The 25,991-nt window shown below is 43.2% G+C and overlaps 1 protein-coding gene across 1 annotated transcript in view; it reads left to right on the top strand.

Moving 5' to 3' along the window:
• The window catches only part of LOC124615918 (proton myo-inositol cotransporter hmit-1.3-like), a 45,006-nt gene extending 23,209 nt beyond the window's left edge, over positions 1–21,797 (top strand). Inside the window, exon 4 of the mRNA XM_047144099.1 lies at positions 21,305–21,797. Coding sequence (XP_047000055.1) covers positions 21,305–21,566 — 262 coding nt within the window. The 3' untranslated portion in view covers positions 21,567–21,797. The remainder of the gene's footprint in view (positions 1–21,304) is intronic.
• Positions 21,798–25,991: the final 4,194 nt, after the last annotated feature.

Consider the following 25,991-nt stretch of genomic DNA (forward strand, 5'->3'; position numbering starts at 1 on the left):
CGAGGGCTGTTTGGTTGAATCTGGGAGTGGGGCTGAAGGTGAGGCCTTTGGATAGGACAGAGGTTTCGGATTGGGAGAGAGGTTTGGAGGAAAGGTTAACTACTGAATTAGGGTGTTGTGGTTCCAGATTGTGTTGATCGGAATTTTGAGGTTTTGGAGGGAGTGGAGCTGGAAGTGGGAGATTGAGTAGATGGGAGAGACTGGGTTTGTGTGCAATGAGAGGAGGTTGAGGTTTGCTGGAAAGGTTGTGAAGGGTGAGTGAGTTGCCTTTCCGGAGGTGGGAAACCAGGAGATTGGATAGTTTTTTGAGGTGGAGGGTGGCATGCTGTTCTAATTTACGGTTGGCCTGTAGGAGGATGCTCTGAACAGCCGGTGTGGATGTGGGGGAGGAAAGATTAAGGACTTTTATTAAGGATAGGAGTTGACGGGTGTGTTCATTGGCTGAGTTGATGTGTAGGTGAAGGATTAGGTGGGTGAGGGCAATGGATTGTTCAGTTTGGAACTGGTATAGGGACTGATGGAAGGAAGGGTTGCAGCCAGAGATGGGAACTTTGAGTGTGAGGCCTTTGGGGGTAATGCCAAATGTCAGACAAGCCTGAGAAAATAAAATATGCGAGCGTAATCTGGCTAGGGCGAAGGCATGTTTGCGGAGGGAATGTAAATAAAACTTAATGGGGTCATTGTGGGGGTGTTGTGAGGGTGACATGGTGTTAGAAGGTGGAAAGTGTAACATGAGGTGAAATGAAAATGAAAATAAAAATATATATGGGGAGAGATAAAGGTGAACCGGAAAGAAACTGGAGATCTGGAATGAAAAAAGGCGAAAAGGTGTTGGTTACAGCTGGGCTATGTTGGACTTGGGTTGGTAGACAACGATGTGCATAAAGGTTAGGTGGTTGTGTTGCCGCCAAAACACGTTAAAGGACGGAGAAATTCGGGAAAATTTCGAAAAAACTGCGTGTAGTATATTAAAAGGAGTGGTATTGTGGTGGCAGATTATGAAAATGAGGCTAACAATTGTCTGACGAAGAAGTAATGGCGTTAAAACCTGTGGGAAGCGGCTAAAAATGATCGGTGATGTGGGAAAAACGGAAATGGAAATAAAGCGAAAGTTATTAGAACTGGCCGAAATGGTTGTTTAAAAGGTGAAAGGAGCTGTTTGTGAACTAGAAACGGTGGATATTATAGCGGCGGTAGTGCTGAAAGCGGCAAAAAAATTTTTTGGTTATAGTTTGGAAGTGGGTTACGTATTGTTGAGTATATATATAGGCGGGATAAAATAGTATAGCAGATTACGGTAAAAAGGAGAAGGTGAATGCAAAGTGAAACTACTGGCAAAAACAGAAAGAGGAAAATAAGACGACAGAAAAGATTTCGAAATGGAACAGTGACAATAACAAACGTAATTGTTGGATTCAAATTAATGATATCAATATAATGGAAGGAAACATTCCACGTGGGAAAAAAAATATATAAAAACAAAGATGAGGTGACTTACCGAACAAAAGCGCTGGCAGGTCGATAGACACACAAACAAACACAAACACACACACAAAATTCAAGCTTTCGCAACAAACTGTTGCCTCATCAGGAAAGAGGGAAGGAGAGGGGAAGACGAAAGGAAGTGGGTTTTAAGGGAGAGGGTAAGGAGTCATTCCAATCCCGGGAGTGGAAAGACTTACCTTAGGGGGAAAAAAGGACAGGTATACACTCGCACACACGCACATATCCATCCACACATACAGACACAAGCAGACATATTTAAAGACAAAGAGTTTGGGCAGAGATGTCAGTCGAGGCAGAAGTGTAGAGGCAAAGAAGTTGTTGAAAGACAGGTGAGGTATGAGTGGCGGCAACTTGAAATTAGCGGAGATTGAGGCCTGGCGGATGACGAGAAGGGCAAGTTCCCATCTCCGGAGTTCGGATAGGTTGGTGTTGGTGGGAAGTATCCAGATAACCCGGACGGTGTAACACTATGCCAAGATGTGCTGGCTGTGCACCAAGGCATGTTTAGCCACAGGGTGATCCTCATTACCAACAAACACTGTCTGCCTGTGTCCATTCATGTGAATGGACAGTTTGTTGCTGGTCATTCCCACATAGAATGCATCACAGTGTAGGCAGGTCAGTTGGTAAATCACGTGGGTGCTTTCACACGTGGCTCTGCCTCTGATCGTGTACACCTTCCGGGTTACAGGACTGGAGTAGGTGGTGGTGGGAGGGTGCATGGGACAGGTTTTGCATCGGGGGCGGTTACAAGGATAGGAGCCAGAGGGTAGGGAAGGTGGTTTGGGGATTTCATAGGGATGAACTAACAGGTTACGAAGGTTAGGTGGACGGCGGAAAGACACTCTTGGCGGAGTGGGGAGGATTTCATGAAGGATGGATCTCATTTCAGGGCAGGATTTGAGGAAGTCGTATCCCTGCTGGAGAGCCACATTCAGAGTCTGGTCCAGTCCCGGAAAGTATCCTGTCACAAGTGGGGCACTTTTGTGGTTCTTCTGTGGGGGATTCTGGGTTTGAGGGGACGAGGAAGTGGCTCTGGTTATTTGCTTCTGTACCAGGTCGGGAGGGTAGTTGCGGGATGCGAAGGCTGTTTTCAGGTTGTTGGTGTAATGATTCAGGGATTCCGGACTGGAGCAGATTCGTTTGCCACGAAGACCCAGGCTGTAGGGAAGGGACCGTTTGATGTGGAATGGGTGGCAGCTGTCATAATGGAGGTACTGTTGCTTGTTGGTGGGTTTGATGTGGACGGACGTGTGAAGTTGGCCATTGGACAGGTGGAGGTCAACGTCAAGGAAAGTGGCATGGGATTTGGAGTAGGACCAGGTGAAACTGACGGAACCAAAGGAGTTGAGGTTGGAGAGGAAATTCTGGAGTTCTTCTTCACTGTGAGTCCAGATCATGAAGATGTCATCAATAAATCTGTACCAAACTTTGGGTTGGCAGACTTGGGTAACCAAGAAGGCTTCCTCTAAGCGACCCATGAATAGGTTGGCGTACGAGGGGGCCATCCTGGTGCCCATGGCTGTTCCCTTTAATTGTTGGTATGTCTGGCCCTCAAAAGTGAAGAAGTTGTGGGTCAGGATGAAGCTGGCTAAGGTGATGAGGAAAGAGGTTTTAGGTAGGGTGGCAGGTGATCGGCGTGAAAGGAAATGCTCCATCGCAGCGAGGCCCTGGACGTGCGGAATATTAGTGTATAAGGACGTGGCATCAATGGTTACAAGGATGGTTTCCGGGGGTAACAGATTGGGTAAGGATTCCAGGCGTTCAAGGAAGTGGTTGGTGTCCTTGATGAAGGATGGGAGACTGCATGTAATGGGTTGAAGGTGTTGATCTACGTAGGCGGAGATACGTTCTGTGGGAGCTTGGTAACCAGCTACAATGGGGCGGCCGGGATGATTGGGTTTGTGGATTTTAGGAAGAAGGTAGAAGGTAGGGGTGCGGGGTGTCGGTGGGGTCAGGAGGTTGATGGAGTCAGGTGAAAGGTTTTGCAGGGGGCCTAAGGTTCTGAGAATTCCTTGAAGCTCCGCCTGGACATCGGGAATGGGGTTACCTTGGCAAACTTTGTATGTGGTGTTGTCTGAAAGCTGACGCAGTCCCTCAGCCACATACTCCCGACGATCAAGTACCACGGTCGTGGAACCCTTGTCCGCCGGAAGAATGACGATGGATCGGTCAGCCTTCAGATCACGGATAGCCTGGGCTTCAGCAGTGGTGATGTTGGGTGTAGGATTAAGGTTTTTTAAGAAGGATTGAGATGCAAGGCTGGAAGTCAGAAATTCCTGGAAGGTTTGGAGAGGGTGATTTTGAGGAAGAGGAGGTGGGTCCCGCTGTGACGGAGGACGGAACTGTTCCAGGCAGGGTTCAATTTGGATGGTGTCTTGAGGAGTCGGATCATTAGGAGTAGGATTAGGATCATTTTTCTTCGTGGCAAAGTGATACTTCCAGCAGAGAGTACGGGTGTAGGACAGTAAATCTTTGACGAGGGCTGTTTGGTTGAATCTGGGAGTGGGGCTGAAGGTGAGGCCTTTGGATAGGACAGAGGTTTCGGATTGGGAGAGAGGTTTGGAGGAAAGGTTAACTACTGAATTAGGGTGTTGTGGTTCCAGATTGTGTTGATCGGAATTTTGAGGTTTTGGAGGGAGTGGAGCTGGAAGTGGGAGATTGAGTAGATGGGAGAGACTGGGTTTGTGTGCAATGAGAGGAGGTTGAGGTTTGCTGGAAAGGTTGTGAAGGGTGAGTGAGTTGCCTTTCCGGAGGTGGGAAACCAGGAGATTGGATAGTTTTTTGAGGTGGAGGGTGGCATGCTGTTCTAATTTACGGTTGGCCTGTAGGAGGATGCTCTGAACAGCCGGTGTGGATGTGGGGGAGGAAAGATTAAGGACTTTTATTAAGGATAGGAGTTGACGGGTGTGTTCATTGGCTGAGTTGATGTGTAGGTGAAGGATTAGGTGGGTGAGGGCAATGGATTGTTCAGTTTGGAACTGGTATAGGGACTGATGGAAGGAAGGGTTGCAGCCAGAGATGGGAACTTTGAGTGTGAGGCCTTTGGGGGTAATGCCAAATGTCAGACAAGCCTGAGAAAATAAAATATGCGAGCGTAATCTGGCTAGGGCGAAGGCATGTTTGCGGAGGGAATGTAAATAAAACTTAATGGGGTCATTGTGGGGGTGTTGTGAGGGTGACATGGTGTTAGAAGGTGGAAAGTGTAACATGAGGTGAAATGAAAATGAAAATAAAAATATATATGGGGAGAGATAAAGGTGAACCGGAAAGAAACTGGAGATCTGGAATGAAAAAAGGCGAAAAGGTGTTGGTTACAGCTGGGCTATGTTGGACTTGGGTTGGTAGACAACGATGTGCATAAAGGTTAGGTGGTTGTGTTGCCGCCAAAACACGTTAAAGGACGGAGAAATTCGGGAAAATTTCGAAAAAACTGCGTGTAGTATATTAAAAGGAGTGGTATTGTGGTGGCAGATTATGAAAATGAGGCTAACAATTGTCTGACGAAGAAATAATGGCGTTAAAACCTGTGGGAAGCGGCTAAAAATGATCGGTGATGTCGGAAAAACGGAAATGGAAATAAAGCGAAAGTTATTAGAACTGGCCGAAATGGTTGTTTAAAAGGTGAAAGGAGCTGTTTGTGAACTAGAAACGGTGGATATTATAGCGGCGGTAGTGCTGAAAGCGGCAAAAAAATTTTTTGGTTATAGTTTGGAAGTGGGTTACGTATTGTTGAGTATATATATAGGCGGGATAAAATAGTATAGCAGATTACGGTAAAAAGGAGAAGGTGAATGCAAAGTGAAACTACTGGCAAAAACAGAAAGAGGAAAATAAGACGACAGAAAAGATTTCGAAATGGAACAGTGACAATAACAAACGTAATTGTTGGATTCAAATTAATGATATCAATATAATGGAAGGAAACATTCCACGTGGGAAAAAATATATAAAAAAATAAAGATGAGGTGACTTACCGAACAAAAGCGCTGGCAGGTCGATAGACACACAAACAAACACAAACACACACACAAAATTCAAGCTTTCGCAACAAACTGTTGCCTCATCAGGAAAGAGGGAAGGAGAGGGGAAGACGAAAGGAAGTGGGTTTTAAGGGAGAGGGTAAGGAGTCATTCCAATCCCGGGAGCGGAAAGACTTACCTTAGGGGGAAAAAAGGACAGGTATACACTCGCACACACGCACATATCCATGCACACATACAGACACAAGCAGACATATTTAAAGACAAAGAGTTTGGGCAAGGATGTCAGTCGAGGCAGAAGTGTAGAGGCAAAGAAGTTGTTGAAAGACAGGTGAGGTATGAGTGGCGGCAACTTGAAATTAGCGGAGATTGAGGCCTGGCGGATGACGAGAAGAGAGGATATACTGAAGGGCAAGTTCCCATCTCCGGAGTTCGGATAGGTTGGTGTTGGTGGGAAGTATCCAGATAACCCGGACGGTGTAACACTGTGCCAAGATGTGCTGGCTGTGCACCAAGGCATGTTTAGCCACAGGGTGATCCTCATTACCAACAAACACTGTCTGCCTGTGTCCATTCATGCGAATGGACAGTTTGTTGCTGGTCATTCCCACATAGAATGCATCACAGTGTAGGCAGGTCAGTTGGTAAATCACGTGGGTGCTTTCACACGTGGCTCTGCCTCTGATCGTGTACACCTTCCGGGTTACAGGACTGGAGTAGGTGGTGGTGGGAGGGTGCATGGGACAGGTTTTGCATCGGGGGCGGTTACAAGGATAGGAGCCAGAGGGTAGGGAAGGTGGTTTGGGGATTTCATAGGGATGAACTAACAGGTTACGAAGGTTAGGTGGACGGCGGAAAGACACTCTTGGCGGAGTGGGGAGGATTTCATGAAGGATGGATCTCATTTCAGGGCAGGATTTGAGGAAGTCGTATCCCTGCTGGAGAGCCACATTCAGAGTCTGGTCCAGTCCCGGAAAGTATCCTGTCACAAGTGGGGCACTTTTGTGGTTCTTCTGTGGGGGATTCTGGGTTTGAGGGGACGAGGAAGTGGCTCTGGTTATTTGCTTCTGTACCAGGTCGGGAGGGTAGTTGCGGGATGCGAAAGCTGTTTTCAGGTTGTTGGTGTAATGATTCAGGGATTCCGGACTGGAGCAGATTCGTTTGCCACGAAGACCCAGGCTGTAGGGAAGGGACCGTTTGATGTGGAATGGGTGGCAGCTGTCATAATGGAGGTACTGTTGCTTGTTGGTGGGTTTGATGTGGACGGACGTGTGAAGTTGGCCATTGGACAGGTGGAGGTCAACGTCAAGGAAAGTGGCATGGGATTTGGAGTAGGACCAGGTGAAACTGACGGAACCAAAGGAGTTGAGGTTGGAGAGGAAATTCTGGAGTTCTTCTTCACTGTGAGTCCAGATCATAAAGATGTCATCAATAAATCTGTACCAAACTTTGGGTTGGCAGACTTGGGTAACCAAGAAGGCTTCCTCTAAGCGACCCATGAATAGGTTGGCGTACGAGGGGACCATCCTGGTGCCCATGGCTGTTCCCTTTAATTGTTGGTATGTCTGGTCCTCAAAAGTGAAGAAGTTGTGGGTCAGGATGAAGCTGGCTAAGGTGATGAGGAAAGAGGTTTTAGGTAGGGTGGCAGGTGATTATTATTTCTTCGTCAGACAATTGTTAGCCTCATTTTCATAATCTGCCACCACAATACCACTCCTTTTAATATACTACACGCAGTTTTTTCGAAATTTTCCCGAATTTCTCCGTCCTTTAACGTGTTTTGGCGGCAACACAACCACCTAACCTTTATGCACATCGTTGTCTACCAACCCAAGTCCAACATAGCCCAGCTGTAACCAACACCTTTTCGCCTTTTTTCATTCCAGATCTCCAGTTTCTTTCCGGTTCACCTTTATCTCTCCCCATATATATTTTTATTTTCATTTTCATTTCACCTCATGTTACACTTTCCACCTTCTAACACCATGTCACCCTCACAACACCCCCACAATGACCCCATTAAGTTTTATTTACATTCCCTCCGCAAACATGCCTTCGCCCTAGCCAGATTACGCTCGCATATTTTATTTTCTCAGGCTTGTCTGACATTTGGCATTACCCCCAAAGGCCTCACACTCAAAGTTCCCATCTCTGGCTGCAACCCTTCCTTCCATCAGTCCCTATACCAGTTCCAAACTGAACAATCCATTGCCCTCACCCACCTAATCCTTCACCTACACATCAACTCAGCCAATGAACACACCCGTCAACTCCTATCCTTAATAAAAGTCCTTAATCTTTCCTCCCCCACATCCACACCGGCTGTTCAGAGCATCCTCCTACAGGCCAACCGTAAATTAGAACAGCATGCCACCCTCCACCTCAAAAAACTATCCAATCTCCTGGTTTCCCACCTCCGGAAAGGCAACTCACTCACCCTTCACAACCTTTCCAGCAAACCTCAACCTCCTCTCATTGCACACAAACCCAGTCTCTCCCATCTACTCAATCTCCCACTTCCAGCTCCACTCCCTCCAAAACCTCAAAATTCCGATCAACACAATCTGGAACCACAACACCCTAATTCAGTAGTTAACCTTTCCTCCAAACCTCTCTCCCAATCCGAAACCTCTGTCCTATCCAAAGGCCTCACCTTCAGCCCCACTCCCAGATTCAACCAAACAGCCCTCGTCAAAGATTTACTGTCCTACACCCGTACTCTCTGCTGGAAGTATCACTTTGCCACGAAGAAAAATGATCCTAATCCTACTCCTAATGATCCGACTCCTCAAGACACCATCCAAATTGAACCCTGCCTGGAACAGTTCCGTCCTCCGTCACAGCGGGACCCACCTCCTCTTCCTCAAAATCACCCTCTCCAAACCTTCCAGGAATTTCTGACTTCCAGCCTTGCATCTCAATCCTTCTTAAAAAACCTTAATCCTACACCCAACATCACCACTGCTGAAGCCCAGGCTATCCGTGATCTGAAGGCTGACCGATCCATCGTCATTCTTCCGGCGGACAAGGGTTCCACGACCGTGGTACTTGATCGTCGGGAGTATGTGGCTGAGGGACTGCGTCAGCTTTCAGACAACACCACATACAAAGTTTGCCAAGGTAACCCCATTCCCGATGTCCAGGCGGAGCTTCAAGGAATTCTCAGAACCTTAGGCCCCCTGCAAAACCTTTCACCTGACTCCATCAACCTCCTGACCCCACCGACACCCCGCACCCCTACCTTCTACCTTCTTCCTAAAATCCACAAACCCAATCATCCCGGCCGCCCCATTGTAGCTGGTTACCAAGCTCCCACAGAACGTATCTCCGCCTACGTAGATCAACACCTTCAACCCATTACATGCAGTCTCCCATCCTTCATCAAGGACACCAACCACTTCCTTGAACGCCTGGAATCCTTACCCAATCTGTTACCCCCGGAAACCATCCTTGTAACCATTGATGCCACGTCCTTATACACTAATATTCCGCACGTCCAGGGCCTCGCTGCGATGGAGCATTTCCTTTCACGCCGATCACCTGCCACCCTACCTAAAACCTCTTTCCTCATCACCTTAGCCAGCTTCATCCTGACCCACAACTTCTTCACTTTTGAGGGCCAGACATACCAACAATTAAAGGGAACAGCCATGGGCACCAGGATGGCCCCCTCGTACGCCAACCTATTCATGGGTCGCTTAGAGGAAGCCTTCTTGGTTACCCAAGTCTGCCAACCCAAAGTTTGGTACAGATTTATTGATGACATCTTCATGATCTGGACTCACAGTGAAGAAGAACTCCAGAATTTCCTCTCCAACCTCAACTCCTTTGGTTCCGTCAGTTTCACCTGGTCCTACTCCAAATCCCATGCCACTTTCCTTGACGTTGACCTCCACCTGTCCAATGGCCAACTTCACACGTCCGTCCACATCAGACCCACCAACAAGCAACAGTACCTCCATTATGACAGCTGCCACCCATTCCACATCAAACGGTCCCTTCCCTACAGCCTGGGTCTTCGTGGCAAACGAATCTGCTCCAGTCCGGAATCCCTGAATCATTACACCAACAACCTGAAAACAGCCTTCGCATCCCGCAACTACCCTCCCGACCTGGTACAGAAGCAAATAACCAGAGCCACTTCCTCGTCCCCTCAAACCCAGAATCCCCCACAGAAGAACCACAAAAGTGCCCCACTTGTGACAGGATACTTTCCGGGACTGGACCAGACTCTGAATGTGGCTCTCCAGCAGGGATACGACTTCCTCAAATCCTGCCCTGAAATGAGATCCATCCTTCATGAAATCCTCCCCACTCCGCCAAGAGTGTCTTTCCGCCGTCCACCTAACCTTCGTAACCTGTTAGTTCATCCCTATGAAATCCCCAAACCACCTTCCCTACCCTCTGGCTCCTATCCTTGTAACCGCCCCCGATGCAAAACCTGTCCCACGCACCCTCCCACCACCACCTACTCCAGTCCTGTAACCCGGAAGGTGTACACGATCAGAGGCAGAGCCACGTGTGAAAGCACCCACGTGATTTACCAACTGACCTGCCTACACTGTGATGCATTCTATGTGGGAATGACCAGCAACAAACTGTCCATTCGCATGAATGGACACAGGCAGACAGTGTTTGTTGGTAATGAGGATCACCCTGTGGCTAAACATGCCTTGGTGCACAGCCAGCACATCTTGGCACAGTGTTACACCGTCCGGGTTATCTGGATACTTCCCACCAACACCAACCTATCCGAACTCCGGAGATGGGAACTTGCCCTTCAGTATATCCTCTCTTCTCGTCATCCGCCAGGCCTCAATCTCCGCTAATTTCAAGTTGCCGCCACTCATACCTCACCTGTCTTTCAACAACTTCTTTGCCTCTACACTTCTGCCTCGACTGACATCTCTGCCCAAACTCTTTGTCTTTAAATATGTCTGCTTGTGTCTGTATGTGTGGATGGATATGTGCGTGTGTGCGAGTGTATACCTGTCCTTTTTTCCCCCTAAGGTAAGTCTTTCCGCTCCCGGGATTGGAATGACTCCTTACCCTCTCCCTTAAAACCCACTTCCTTTCGTCTTCCCCTCTCCTTCCCTCTTTCCTGATGAGGCAACAGTTTGTTGCGAAAGCTTGAATTTTGTGTGTGTGTTTGTGTTTGTTTGTGTGTCTATTGACCTGCCAGCGCTTTTGTTCGGTAAGTCACCTCATCTTTGTTTTTATATATATTTTTTCCCACGTGGAATGTTTCCTTCCATTATATTGATATCATTAATTTGAATCCAACAATTACGTTTGTTATTGTCACTGTTCCATTTCGAAATCTTTTCTGTCGTCTTATTTTCCTCTTTCTGTTTTTGCCAGTAGTTTCACTTTGCATTCACCTTCTCCTTTTTACCGTAATCTGCTATACTATTTTATCCCGCCTATATATATACTCAACAATACGTAACCCACTTCCAAACTATAACCAAAAAATTTTTTTGCCGCTTTCAGCACTACCGCCGCTATAATATCCACCGTTTCTAGTTCACAAACAGCTCCTTTCACCTTTTAAACAACCATTTCGGCCAGTTCTAATAACTTTCGCTTTATTTCCATTTCCGTTTTTCCCACATCACCGATCATTTTTAGCCGCTTCCCACAGGTTTTAACGCCATTACTTCTTCGTCAGACAATTGTTAGCCTCATTTTCATAATCTGCCACCACAATACCACTCCTTTTAATATACTACACGCAGTTTTTTCGAAATTTTCCCGAATTTCTCCGTCCTTTAACGTGTTTTGGCGGCAACACAACCACCTAACCTTTATGCACATCGTTGTCTACCAACCCAAGTCCAACATAGCCCAGCTGTAACCAACACCTTTTCGCCTTTTTTCATTCCAGATCTCCAGTTTCTTTCCGGTTCACCTTTATCTCTCCCCATATATATTTTTATTTTCATTTTCATTTCACCTCATGTTACACTTTCCACCTTCTAACACCATGTCCCCCTCACAATACCCCCACAATGACCCCATTAAGTTTTATTTACATTCCCTCCGCAAACATGCCTTCGCCCTAGCCAGATTACGCTCGCATATTTTATTTTCTCAGGCTTGTCTGACATTTGGCATTACCCCCAAAGGCCTCACACTCAAAGTTCCCATCTCTGGCTGCAACCCTTCCTTCCATCAGTCCCTATACCAGTTCCAAACTGAACAATCCATTGCCCTCACCCACCTAATCCTTCACCTACACATCAACTCAGCCAATGAACACACCCGTCAACTCCTATCCTTAATAAAAGTCCTTAATCTTTCCTCCCCCACATCCACACCGGCTGTTCAGAGCATCCTCCTACAGGCCAACCGTAAATTAGAACAGCATGCCACCCTCCACCTCAAAAAACTATCCAATCTCCTGGTTTCCCACCTCCGGAAAGGCAACTCACTCACCCTTCACAACCTTTCCAGCAAACCTCAACCTCCTCTCATTGCACACAAACCCAGTCTCTCCCATCTACTCAATCTCCCACTTCCAGCTCCACTCCCTCCAAAACCTCAAAATTCCGATCAACACAATCTGGAACCACAACACCCTAATTCAGTAGTTAACCTTTCCTCCAAACCTCTCTCCCAATCCGAAACCTCTGTCCTATCCAAAGGCCTCACCTTCAGCCCCACTCCCAGATTCAACCAAACAGCCCTCGTCAAAGATTTACTGTCCTACACCCGTACTCTCTGCTGGAAGTATCACTTTGCCACGAAGAAAAATGATCCTAATCCTACTCCTAATGATCCGACTCCTCAAGACACCATCCAAATTGAACCCTGCCTGGAACAGTTCCGTCCTCCGTCACAGCGGGACCCACCTCCTCTTCCTCAAAATCACCCTCTCCAAACCTTCCAGGAATTTCTGACTTCCAGCCTTGCATCTCAATCCTTCTTAAAAAACCTTAATCCTACACCCAACATCACCACTGCTGAAGCCCAGGCTATCCGTGATCTGAAGGCTGACCGATCCATCGTCATTCTTCCGGCGGACAAGGGTTCCACGACCGTGGTACTTGATCGTCGGGAGTATGTGGCTGAGGGACTGCGTCAGCTTTCAGACAACACCACATACAAAGTTTGCCAAGGTAACCCCATTCCCGATGTCCAGGCGGAGCTTCAAGGAATTCTCAGAACCTTAGGCCCCCTGCAAAACCTTTCACCTGACTCCATCAACCTCCTGACCCCACCGACACCCCGCACCCCTACCTTCTACCTTCTTCCTAAAATCCACAAACCCAATCATCCCGGCCGCCCCATTGTAGCTGGTTACCAAGCTCCCACAGAACGTATCTCCGCCTACGTAGATCAACACCTTCAACCCATTACATGCAGTCTCCCATCCTTCATCAAGGACACCAACCACTTCCTTGAACGCCTGGAATCCTTACCCAATCTGTTACCCCCGGAAACCATCCTTGTAACCATTGATGCCACGTCCTTATACACTAATATTCCGCACGTCCAGGGCCTCGCTGCGATGGAGCATTTCCTTTCACGCCGATCACCTGCCACCCTACCTAAAACCTCTTTCCTCATCACCTTAGCCAGCTTCATCCTGACCCACAACTTCTTCACTTTTGAGGGCCAGACATACCAACAATTAAAGGGAACAGCCATGGGCACCAGGATGGCCCCCTCGTACGCCAACCTATTCATGGGTCGCTTAGAGGAAGCCTTCTTGGTTACCCAAGTCTGCCAACCCAAAGTTTGGTACAGATTTATTGATGACATCTTCATGATCTGGACTCACAGTGAAGAAGAACTCCAGAATTTCCTCTCCAACCTCAACTCCTTTGGTTCCATCAGTTTCACCTGGTCCTACTCCAAATCCCATGCCACTTTCCTTGACGTTGACCTCCACCTGTCCAATGGCCAACTTCACACGTCCGTCCACATCAAACCCACCAACAAGCAACAGTACCTCCATTATGACAGCTGCCACCCATTCCACATCAAACGGTCCCTTCCCTACAGCCTGGGTCTTCGTGGCAAACGAATCTGCTCCAGTCCGGAATCCCCGAATCATTACACCAACAACCTGAAAACAGCTTTCGCATCCCGCAACTACCCTCCCGACCTGGTACAGAAGCAAATAACCAGAGCCACTTCCTCGTCCCCTCAAACCCAGAATCCCCCACAGAAGAACCACAAAAGTGCCCCACTTGTGACAGGATACTTTCCGGGACTGGACCAGACTCTGAATGTGGCTCTCCAGCAGGGATACGACTTCCTCAAATCCTGCCCTGAAATGAGATCCATCCTTCATGAAATCCTCCCCACTCCGCCAAGAGTGTCTTTCCGCCGTCCACCTAACCTTCGTAACCTGTTAGTTCATCCCTATGAAATCCCCAAACCACCTTCCCTACCCTCTGGCTCCTATCCTTGTAACCGCCCCCGATGCAAAACCTGTCCCATGCACCCTCCCACCACCACCTACTCCAGTCCTGTAACCCGGAAGGTGTACACGATCAGAGGCAGAGCCACGTGTGAAAGCACCCACGTGATTTACCAACTGACCTGCCTACACTGTGATGCATTCTATGTGGGAATGACCAGCAACAAACTGTCCATTCGCATGAATGGACACAGGCAGACAGTGTTTGTTGGTAATGAGGATCACCCTGTGGCTAAACATGCCTTGGTGCACAGCCAGCACATCTTGGCACAGTGTTACACCGTCCGGGTTATCTGGATACTTCCCACCAACACCAACCTATCCGAACTCCGGAGATGGGAACTTGCCCTTCAGTATATCCTCTCTTCTCGTCATCCGCCAGGCCTCAATCTCCGCTAATTTCAAGTTGCCGCCACTCATACCTCACCTGTCTTTCAACAACTTCTTTGCCTCTACACTTCTGCCTCGACTGACATCTCTGCCCAAACTCTTTGTCTTTAAATATGTCTGCTTGTGTCTGTATGTGTGCATGGATATGTGCGTGTGTGCGAGTGTATACCTGTCCTTTTTTCCCCCTAAGGTAAGTCTTTCCGCTCCCGGGATTGGAATGACTCCTTACCCTCTCCCTTAAAACCCACTTCCTTTCGTCTTCCCCTCTCCTTCCCTCTTTCCTGATGAGGCAACAGTTTGTTGCGAAAGCTTGAATTTTGTGTGTGTGTTTGTGTTTGTTTGTGTGTCTATTGACCTGCCAGCGCTTTTGTTCGGTAAGTCACCTCATCTTTGTTTTTATATATATTTTTTCCCACGTGGAATGTTTCCTTCCATTATAAAGTACAACTTGTTTCAGATTCAAATTAGTTCTCAGATGCTACCTAGCAAATATCATGAGTCCAAATCCATACTCTAGATTTCAGAGTTCAAAATTCTCCACTGATGAAAAAATGCTCAAGTCTACAGGTCGAAAATATTATCTTCACAGGTGACCCACATGTAAATTTTCAGACTCCACAACTCCAAGCTCTCAATTCTTTCATGACATGACCAACTCACTGCCCATGAAACTCACACAGAGATTGTTCATGAATACCTCCCTAACCAGCATGCCTGAGCCAAGATATAGGCCAGGTATTTATACTTTGTTATGGGTCATATGGGTCAAATCAAGTACATTTACCTTCTGGCCATGTAAACATGTAAATCTATTGCTGTACACAAGTATTATACATGAAATCAATACCAAATTTTATTAGCTATCAGTGCTGACATTAGAGTTTTAGTTCACACACTGGTTTTCACATAAATTACACTTTCTACATAAAAAGCATTACCAATGTTAATGTTCTTCTTGGGTATGCTGCTGGATATGATCGTTTTCACACATGATATTTCAGTGATCCATTTGGCCACCATCTTCAGATGCGGTCGCTGAGTACACAATCATGCTGGAACTGATTGTGTACTCAGGGATCGCACCTGAAGATGGCAGCCAGATGGATCGCCGAGATATCGTGCAGTGGAGATGATCACATCTGGCAGCATACCCGTGAAGAACAAAAACATATGAGATGCTGGGAAAATCTATGGAATCACATTACTGATGTTATTGTTAACAAATATAAACATTTAATTATGAACCTGTTTCTACTTTCTTAACTATTGTTATTCTTTAATGCTGCCATAACTTTTACAATATAAATTAATCTTGTGGCTAAATTTGCCAATTTTTCACATTCCAGCCTTTAGTTAAAAAATATTGATGTTTATCACAGTTTTGGTTTAATTCTCTAAAAGGTCTCTATGAGATCTATCCACTGACACCCTATTTATGAAAATTGGTGTAGCTGTCACTGAGTTAGAAATTTTAAAGTTGATACAGTTGGTAAGTTGTTTATCACAGAATAACTTAAAAACTACTCATCACATTGGGGGTGTACTTATACCCTTGTACTCACTATAATTTTCCCTTTACTTCTTTGGTGCTGGCTTTCCAGTATCTTACTGGGGGAACATGCACGTTTTATTAGAACATATCTGATTTTTCAGTCCTTAACAAGATCCTTTAGTCTCTCATGGTGGCCCTTTCCACAATTTTTCTCCCCAATGGTTTTTGAGCACTGAAAATACTGGCCATGTGCTTTCAGAGTGAGTCATCTGCTATTGTTCGAATTTCTTGTACATTGTGTCTGCTCCAGTAGCAGAGCTCAAAGAGTGCCAATATCTAGCGAACAAACCACAAAGCTGTTGCCACTGTGAATGGCCACACTCAGCCACCACATGGCTTGTTACCATGCGCTCTTAGCTGTCGAATGTGAGCTCATGAGCCGACAACTCACACAGAGCATAACAAACTCTGCATTCTGGGCTGCATCTGCTCCCAAAGCTTATGATGTGCCTTCTTGGGGGCTGTACCATCACAACTGACAAAACGGACACTGGGACTTCAGGGGCATGTCGTCACAACAGTATACAAACATTGATGCAAAACTATGAGGATACTGACTGCCTTTAATGGAATCCTTTGGCAGAATGCACCAGTGTGGGTGAAATCTCAATCCTCACTGTATTAAATGACATTGCTGTGGAACAGAGCATTGCTAAAAACCATAGAAGCCTTCAACAATGAGGAACCAATGAAAGGAGGATTCCAATTAATAAAAAGAAAACTGTTTGAGAGGACCTTTGATCGAATAGGGCAGAAATGTTTGCTTGTTATCCCAGCTAATCTGTCGCCAGCGATCCTGAGGAATTTTCACAATGCTCCAACTTCTCGTCACCTGGGATTCATGGAGACTTTAGACCAGGTGCAGATATCACTGGCCTTGTCTCTACTGATCTATCAGACACTATGTGATTCACTTAAGGAATACCAGTGCTGGAAACACTTATCACAACTACCTCTAGGGCATCTGACAGTACCACTCCACCAAATTGGAGTCAGCCTCTTGGGGAAATTTCCAAATTCAGCAAAAGGGGATCGATAGATAATAATCTGCACTGACTATCTCATCTAGTATGCTGTCACCGAAATTGTGCTGACTGCTGAAGCTTTGGAAATTCCAAAGGTCCTTGCAGATGATATCATTCTGAAGCACAGAACACTGCATGCTTTGATCTCTAACCATGGAAAAGTTCTCCAGTTGATACCAGTATCAGAGATAATTTCACACTGCGTCATCACCCAAAAGATGACAACTGCTTATCATCTACATACAAATGGCAAAGGGGATTAGGGAGTGTCTAACTAGGTAAAGGTATGAGAGTGACTTAAATCCTTAACAGTCTTCTTTCATTCACCACTTCCATCCTAAAGCAAGTGCAGAAACTCTAGAAGCCAAAGGCTTGTGTTTGCATCATAACTTTTGCATGTGCTAATGACAACTTCCACTTTATAAAGTGTTATTTTCTCTATTTTTACTTTATCAGAAAAAATGAGCAAGAGAACAAACAAAAGCGATGAAGAAGAGTCAGAAAAGTTAACCTACTGCAAAATAAGAACAGATCACTGCTAAGATGGTGGTACATGGTCAAGAGTTATTTCTTATGTATCCAGCAATTAAGTAATAGTGTTTAAAAATAAAGTTAAAATTATGGTTTCTGGAACAAGCAACTTTATAACTAGTATAAAAAAACTGAGAATGTTTTGGAAAAATATATTCATGCATACTGTATTTTGCCTGTTTCTCTTGTTTCCTCATGGAGTTGTGTTTTAAAAAGAGAAGGGAATGTGAATCATACTAATGACTGATATTCACATTGGTGGATTCATGAAGGTTTTTTGCTCTATAGTGCAATGGAACTTATCACTATCAAAAAAAAAAAAAAAATCCATGTATGAACATGCATATGCACGTTTAGGAGCCTGACCTAGACAACACCACACCTTTCATTTGAATCTTTAAGTGGACAAAGTGACACCAACAGGTGAAATCATCAGAGGGGGACTCTTTTATATTCCCTTGCCTGTCCCACACTGTCATCAGTGAAGAAAATTTTATTGTAGGTGATGGTCCTGACTTAGCTGGATGGAGGTTAATAGGCAATTATAGAGATCAGATTCTTAATGTCAGTCATGGTCCTGCATAGACTGCAGTTCATTTCCATTTAGAGTACTGTAAATACGTCAAAATATCTCATAGATAAGTAGAAATGTCGCTGAATGGGACTATGAATGCCCAATATATTACCAAAGGGGGAGGGGGTAGAATAAATGTGGTTAATTCATTATGAGCCACACAGTATGTAACGCTCTGTGCAGTGGAGGTATGATATATTGTGACTCCTACAAAACATTAAATCCTTTAAGCATAGGCAAAACTATACTTACACTGACAGAGTCCACGCCCCACCACTTTGTTTTGGGGGAAGAATCTGTCTATTCTGCTCAAAAGTACAAAAATATCTCTTACTCATTTCTACTGCACTGTCAGAAACAAATGATTTTGACATTAAAGTGAACAGGTCATTTTACTGGAAGTCAGTGTGCAACAAGAGACAGCTCTGTACACAATACACCAATCCAAATATGTACCAGGAACTGTTTGATTATTCTCAATAGAACATGGACTTATCATTTTACGACTTCCAGGTCACTAAGAAGCTGAGAATTGATCTAGGGGGCATAGTTTTGTAATAGATGGAAGTGTGACAGAGATATTGAAATGGTTGTGGATTCAGCTGGAAAAGGACTTTCTTGAACAAGGAATTGAAAAATGAAATGTTGAGCAGCTGGGGAAACGTGTGGAGAGTCTGGTGGTGATTGTTTCAAAAAATAAAATGTTTAATTACCTAATTTCATTTCACTCCTATTGTGTGGACTGTTTTATCGTTTGGGTTCCCGGTCATAGACGTCATTACCTGAGAAGCTAGTTGTTTCTGGTTTGTTTGAATTTCTACAGTTACATCCCATAAAGGCTTCTTATTTTCTTTGTGTTTTGGTTGTATCTTTCTAGGAGGGAGGCTCCTCACAATGTAGCCTGGAATGAAAAGAATCAAAATGAAATTTAACAGCATAATTTTGAATCCAAGAGTAAATGGCAACAGCAACTGGACTGTCATAGTAAAAATTATGAGTAAGAAAAGAAGTGGAGAAGATTGGCAACAGAGTTGCATTCAAACATCACATTTCTAGGTTTTCTAACTGATAACTTTTTCTATATGATACTCTTGGCAATGAAGCAGAATGAAATAGAGGAGTTATGAAGTATTTTAAAAAGTCTTGATGTAAATCTCAAAGAGAAAGCCACAGTTAACAAGTTTTCTGATTACTGCCATACACAGAATGGACAGTTAATAACAAGAGGAGTCTACAACTAGCAGCTAGATGGCTATGCAACAATATCTATATTTTTATAGTAATAATTTTGTAAAAGCAGCCATTCTTCTGGGAACAGTAGCTATTGAAATTAGGTATGGAGGCTTCAGTAGCTAAATATGATTATACAATGACTGAAAGTACCTCCTAGAGAATATTGTTATTAAGTTGGTAATGGGCCAACTAATATTGCAGTAAGGATGCACTATTGCTGTACAGTAAATATATAGATGCTAATTGAAGGAATATCAATGCCAAACCACATGAGAGATCAGAATTCTAACAATATTTGTAAGCATAAATTGTTTATGAGAAACAGGACTTGATAAGTTGTACCATTATGAGTAAGACAAAACAAAAGTTCTGCAAGAGTGAATTCCATTTGGTTAAATAAAGCCATGTTTACTATCAACATACTACAGAGACAGCTTCTTGAGACTCAAGAATTGACCATGGTGTTTATATAGCCAATCAAAACAGCAACTCAGTGACAAAATAAGAAAAAAATAATAATTATTTTGTTAGTACAAGAAAATCAAAGCAAATGCACTTATGTGCTGAGAAAAGTGTATAAGGTCTTGTGAGAATTTATATTTGCTTTGATTTTATGCATTATTATTGTTACCTTATGCAAATCAATAAACGTAAATGAACTAATGAATAGGAAACAGCTATGATTCCCTCTGTCACTGGTATGATTTCATTGCATTACTACTAAGAATAAAGGTGCATAGAAAACAGAATGTAAAGTGCAAAAGAGAATGACTAATATCAGTGAATAATTCCCATACGAACAATGTCATAAACAGATTTTGCAAGCAACTTGACAAAGGAGTAAGTGTAGTGCATAATGTAAAACAACTAAAGATGAAAGTAAAAACAAAGAAATAATTTCAGCAATGAAATGGCTCATTATGCACTGGACGAGTTACTGTAAATCTTAACTATAGCATTTTATCTTGGATTGTCTTATGCAAATATGCATGGTGGATGTTCTCTGTTTAGACCAAGCTGAATAGTGATGTTCAATTTGCATAAAAAATTTTTTCAGGAAGTACTTGTAAAGGTAAACCTGTCATCAACCACACTTTACTAGGCATTGCCCTGTTGGATACAGCCTGCCCTTGCCTTCATATTGCCTTTGAACTGACTTAAGCACCCAGTTACAAGAGGATCTTGGGTTTAAGACTAAACCATAGTGCAACATGGCATAAGTGTCAGAAAAAATCTTAGGAACAGTTGAGGGTTGAAGCCCAGACATTTGTATTTGTATAACATCATTTATACACATATAATAGAAGGAAACATTCCACGTGGGAAAAATTATATATCCATTCGCATGAATGGACACAGGCAGACAGTGTTTGTTGGTAATGAGGATCACCCTGTGGCTAAACATGCCTTGGTGCACAGCCAGCACATCTTGGCACAGTGTTACACCGTCCGGGTTATCTGGATACTTCCCACCAACACCAACCTATCCGAACTCCGGAGATGGGAACTTGCCCTTCAGTATATCCTCTCTTCTCGTCATCCGCCAGGCCTCAATCTCCGCTAATTTCAAGTTGCCGCCACTCATACCTCACCTGTCTTTCAACAACTTCTTTGCCTCTACACTTCTGCCTCGACTGACATCTCTGCCCAAACTCTTTGTCTTTAAATATGTCTGCTTGTGTCTGTATGTGTGGATGGATATGTGCGTGTGTGCGAGTGTATACCTGTCCTTTTTTCCCCCTAAGGTAAGTCTTTCCGCTCCCGGGATTGGAATGACTCCTTACCCTCTCCCTTAAAACCCACTTCCTTTCGTCTTCCCCTCTCCTTCCCTCTTTCCAGATGAGGCAACAGTTTGTTGCGAAAGCTTGAATTTTGTGTGTATGTTTGTGTTTGTTTGTGTGTCTATCGACCTGCCAGCGCTTTTGTTCGGTAAGTCACCTCATCTTTATATATAATCATTTATACACATATCCATAATAAGTACTTCTGGAAAATGAAACTGAAGTTTAAATTCTAGGTAGGAATTTGCAGTGCTTGTATGTTTACTTTCAACATGTGTTTTTGATTCTTTTGTTTCAGATCACGTGGCATAGCACTTGGTGCTGCTGCTGCCATAGCATATTCTGCTTCCTTCATAAGCGAGCAGATATATCCTTATCTGACATATGCACTTGGAGTGAAAGGAACATTTTGGCTACATGGCTTCATGGGTCTGATTGCTTTTATCCATATTTATTGCCTTTTGCCAGAAACGGATGGGAAACCCATTGATGAAACAGAGTCAATATTCAAGCGTATGTTAGAGAAACATGCTGAGAAACGCTTAAGTACAAAAAGATAAATGAATGCATTTCATCTCTTGAACAGGATATGCAGAGATGGTGTAATTACCTGTTAAACATGCCTTCATTTGCTCAAGTTTTGGATACAAAAGAAATATCGAACTCTATTCTGAGTTATGAAATGTATTTTTTTAAAGTGAAATATCAATGATGATGCATGTTCGATAATGGTCAATTGTGTAAACAATTGTAAAACTGTAAAACCAAAAATGTGAACTTACTGACTGAAATTGGAGCAATTTTTAACATTATTTGTATAAATGTAAATTGATGATGTAATATTTTGAAATGTGAATGTTAAACAATTTTTTTAATAAATGAAAAATTTAGATTTACAATTTAGATTTACAACTTTCTTTTTTCTTTTCTTCTTTTTTTTAAAAAAAAAATTAATAAGATTCAAAAAGCCACTGATTTCCATACGTAGTTGTTCTTGCCGCAGATTAAATACTATAGTGATGCATTAAACAGCATTTTGAAACACTATGCTTCCTCAGTTATTTGCATATTGTATCACAATTCACCTAACCTTAATTGTGGTGCTGTTGTGTTTAGACAGTGAGATCAGAATTGCCATTCTAATTCTAAATCACACTAAAAGTAAAGTTCTTGCTGTGACTGTCAGTGAGACGGAACATCATATCACGACATCTGTACAGAGAGGCAGCAAAACAATACAAATATGTGGTACTAAAATTCAGTTCTATGTTTATTTCTATTTTCTTCTAAAACAGTACACATGGTACACAACCACCAGTTTCTCCCTGTCCTCATGCATTTATCTAATGGGTTATTTCCATACATAGATTATTTGTTTATTTATTTGTCCATATAATCTCTTTTTCACTACATATATTGTACACAGGATATTGGACAGAAAACCTTTTTAGCGATTGGTTTTTCAAACGTCAAACACACATTATTTAAATTTTAACAACAAATTGAATCTATACAGTTAATAATTACAAATTTTTGAAATGCTGTATGTTTATAACTTATTTCTACAATTAAAGATACAAATTACATTTTTTCTTGCATAAGATACTGTGAGATTGAAAAGTAGCAGTTTTTCAGAAGGTAGGCTGTCACAGACTTTTTAAAGCTTTGTAGTTCAGGAAGAGATTTTATATGTCCTGGTAATCTGTTGTAAAGTTTTGTTGCTGCATGATATACACCTTTTTGGCATAATGTGGTGTTACAATGATTAACATGTATGTCACTGTCTGACCTGATAATGTAATTGTTGTGGATTGGCAAGACAGCCAACCCACTATGAGAGGAAGCCGAAAGGCACGCGTTTTAGCTCACGCAGGCTGGCGTGAGGTCTGCAACAGGACAAGGAAGTGAGACTAACAAAAAACATACATAGCTGCTGGAATACTTAACTTTAATCCGTAAATGGTGAACATCGCTCTTGACGGTTCATGTTTTACAGCATCAATAGTAACTGGTAATGGCGTTTTGCTAGGTCGTAGCAAATGACGTAGCTGAAGGCTATGCTAACTATCGTCTCGGCAAATGAGAGCGTAATTTGTCAGTGAACCATCGCTAGCAAAGTCGGCTGTACAATTGGGGCGAGTGCTAGGAAGTCTCTCTAGACCTGCTGTGTGGCGGCGCTCGGTCTGCAATCTCTGATAGCGGCGACACGCGGGTCCGACGTATACTAACGGACCGCGGCTGATTTAAAGGCTACCACCTAGCAAGTGTGGTGTCTGGCGGTGACACCACAGTAATCATGGACACTTTTGTTTTGAGGGAAAAGGTTTTCTTTTCTCAGTATGCTTTTTTTGACATGCATGACTGCTTCCAGTATATAAATGCAGGGAAGGTGTAGGATCCTTAGATCTTTAAAGAAAGGTTTGCTTGGTTTTCTGCTGCTCACTTGTTTCATTATTCTTCTAACTGCCTTTTGTTTCCTGAAAACTGTTATGGCCTGATGTACATTTCCCCAGTAAATGATACCATACTTCAGTATTGAATGTACACGAGTAAAGTATACAGCCCTAACTGTTTCTGCAGTAGTATTGCTGCAGAGAAATCTTACTACGTAGCTCATTTTTCCTAGTTTTCAATTTAGGGATGTGATATGGGTGCTCCATTCAAGATTTTCCTGGAGATTAATCCCAAGAAATTTAGTTTCATTGACAGCACTAATGTTTTGGTTATATATACATATTAGAGGTTGTGCTGGATTTTTATTTTGATCAGTGTGGAAATTTGTGCGTACCATTTTTTGGGGATTAACTGTTAGCCTGTTTCTGGTAAACCATTCAGACACTCCTTTTGTAATATCTTTTGCAGATACAATAAGATTTTCTTCTTTATTCCCTTCAATCAATAGACTGGTGTCATCTGCAAACAGTACTTGTTCAGAATCCCTAACGTGTGATGGGAAATTATTAATGTAGACCAAAAAAGGAAAGGGACCTAAAATGGAGCCCTGTGGAACACCATGACTTAGTCCACACGGTTCTGAAATGTGTAATTAGAGTTCATTTCCTTCCATGTACTTAATTTCAGTCACCTGAGAGTGATATTCCAAATACGGTTTAATCCACTAATTTGGCACACCTCTTACAGCATATCATTCAAGCTTCCTCAGGAATACAGAATGATCAATCACATCAAAAGCTTTTTTTAGGTCAAAGAATAAACCTGAGACATTTCTGTGGTTGTCCACTGCATTTAAGACATGGTTTATCAGATTGAAAGTGGTTGTTTCAATTGATCACTGTGGTCTGAAGCCATGTTGAAATCTAGAAATAATATTATTCTTGTCGAAGAATGTAGTTAGTTTTGAAAGGAACCGTTTTCCACAATTTTCGAAAACCCTGACAACAGAGACACAGGGCTATAGTTACCCATACATTGATGATCACCTTTTTTATATAGGGGTATTACTTTTGCCATTTTCAGTTGCTGAGGGAAGACACTGTGCAATAAGGATGAACTGCATGTGTCTAATAAAGGCGAAAGTATTTGTCTTGCTGTTATTTTTATAATCTTGAATATCATCAATACCAGCTGAATAATTACTCTTCAGTGAATTAATGGTATTTAGGAGCTCTGTTGGGCTTATTGGACTGAGAACATTGATATATTATTTATTTCAATAGGTGAAAGTTCTTTCCATGTTGTACTAGTTGGATTTCCAAATTTTTCCTTCACTAATTTTCCAGCAACAGTTGCATAATAAGAATTGAAACTGTTTGCAACTGCCGTAGGGTCAGAGACATTCTTGCCATCACGTGATATCACAATATTTTTGTGAGTTGTCTTCTTTCCCATAAGATGCAGCACAGCTTTCCACATGGACTTACTTTTATTGGATGACTTCATAATATATTGGTAAACTGCAGGAGTATCCAGGGCAAGGTTCCTGAATTAGTATCTCTTATTGAAGGAAATAGTGCGCATATAGTATTAGGAACGGAAAGTTGGTTAAAACCGGAAGTGAACAGTAACGAAATCCTAGACACAGAATGGAATATATACCGCAAGGATAGGATAAACGCCAATGGTGGAGGAGTATTTATAGCAGTAAAGAATTCAATAATATCCAGTGAAGTTATTAGCGAATGCGAATGTGAAATAATCTGGGTTAAGTTAAGTATCAAAGGTGGGTCAGATATGATAGTCGGATGCTTCTATAGACCACCTGCATCAGCAACCGTAGTAGTTGAGCGCCTCAGAGAGAACCTGCAGAACGTCGTGAAGAAGTTTCGTGATCATACTATTGTAATAGGGGGAGACTTCAATCTACCAGGTATAGAATGGGATAGTCACACAATCAGAACTGGAGCCAGGGACAGAGACTCTTGTGACATTATCCTGACTGCCTTGTCCGAGAATTACTTCGAGCAGATAGTTAGAGAACCAACTCGTGAAGCTAACGTTTTAGACCTCATAGCAACAAATAGACCGGAACTTTTCGACTCCGTGAATGTAGAAGAGGGTATCAGTGATCATAAGTCAGTGGTTGCATCAATGACTACAAGTGTAATAAGAAATGCCAAGAAAGGAAGGAAAATATATTTGCTTAACAAGAGTGATAGGGCACAAATCGCAGAATATCTGAGTGACCACCATCAAACGTTCATTTCTGAGGAAGAGGATGTGGAACAAAAATGGAAAAAATTCAGAAACATCGTCCAGTACGCCTTAGATAAGTTCGTACCGACTAAGGTCCAAAGCGAGGGGAAAGATCCACCGTGGTATAACAATCATGTACGAAAGGTACTACGGAAACAAAGAAAGCTTCATCATAGGTTTAAGAGTAGTCGAATCATAGCTGATAAGGAAAAGCTGAACGAAGCGAAAAAGAGCGTAAAGAGAGCAATGAGAGAAGCATTCAACGAATTCGAACATAAAACATTGGCAAACAATCTAAACAAGAACCCTAAAAAGTTTTGGTCATATGTAAA

This window comes from Schistocerca americana, chromosome 5, assembly GCF_021461395.2.
Source record: "Schistocerca americana isolate TAMUIC-IGC-003095 chromosome 5, iqSchAmer2.1, whole genome shotgun sequence".
Lineage (NCBI taxonomy): Eukaryota > Metazoa > Arthropoda > Insecta > Orthoptera > Acrididae > Schistocerca > Schistocerca americana.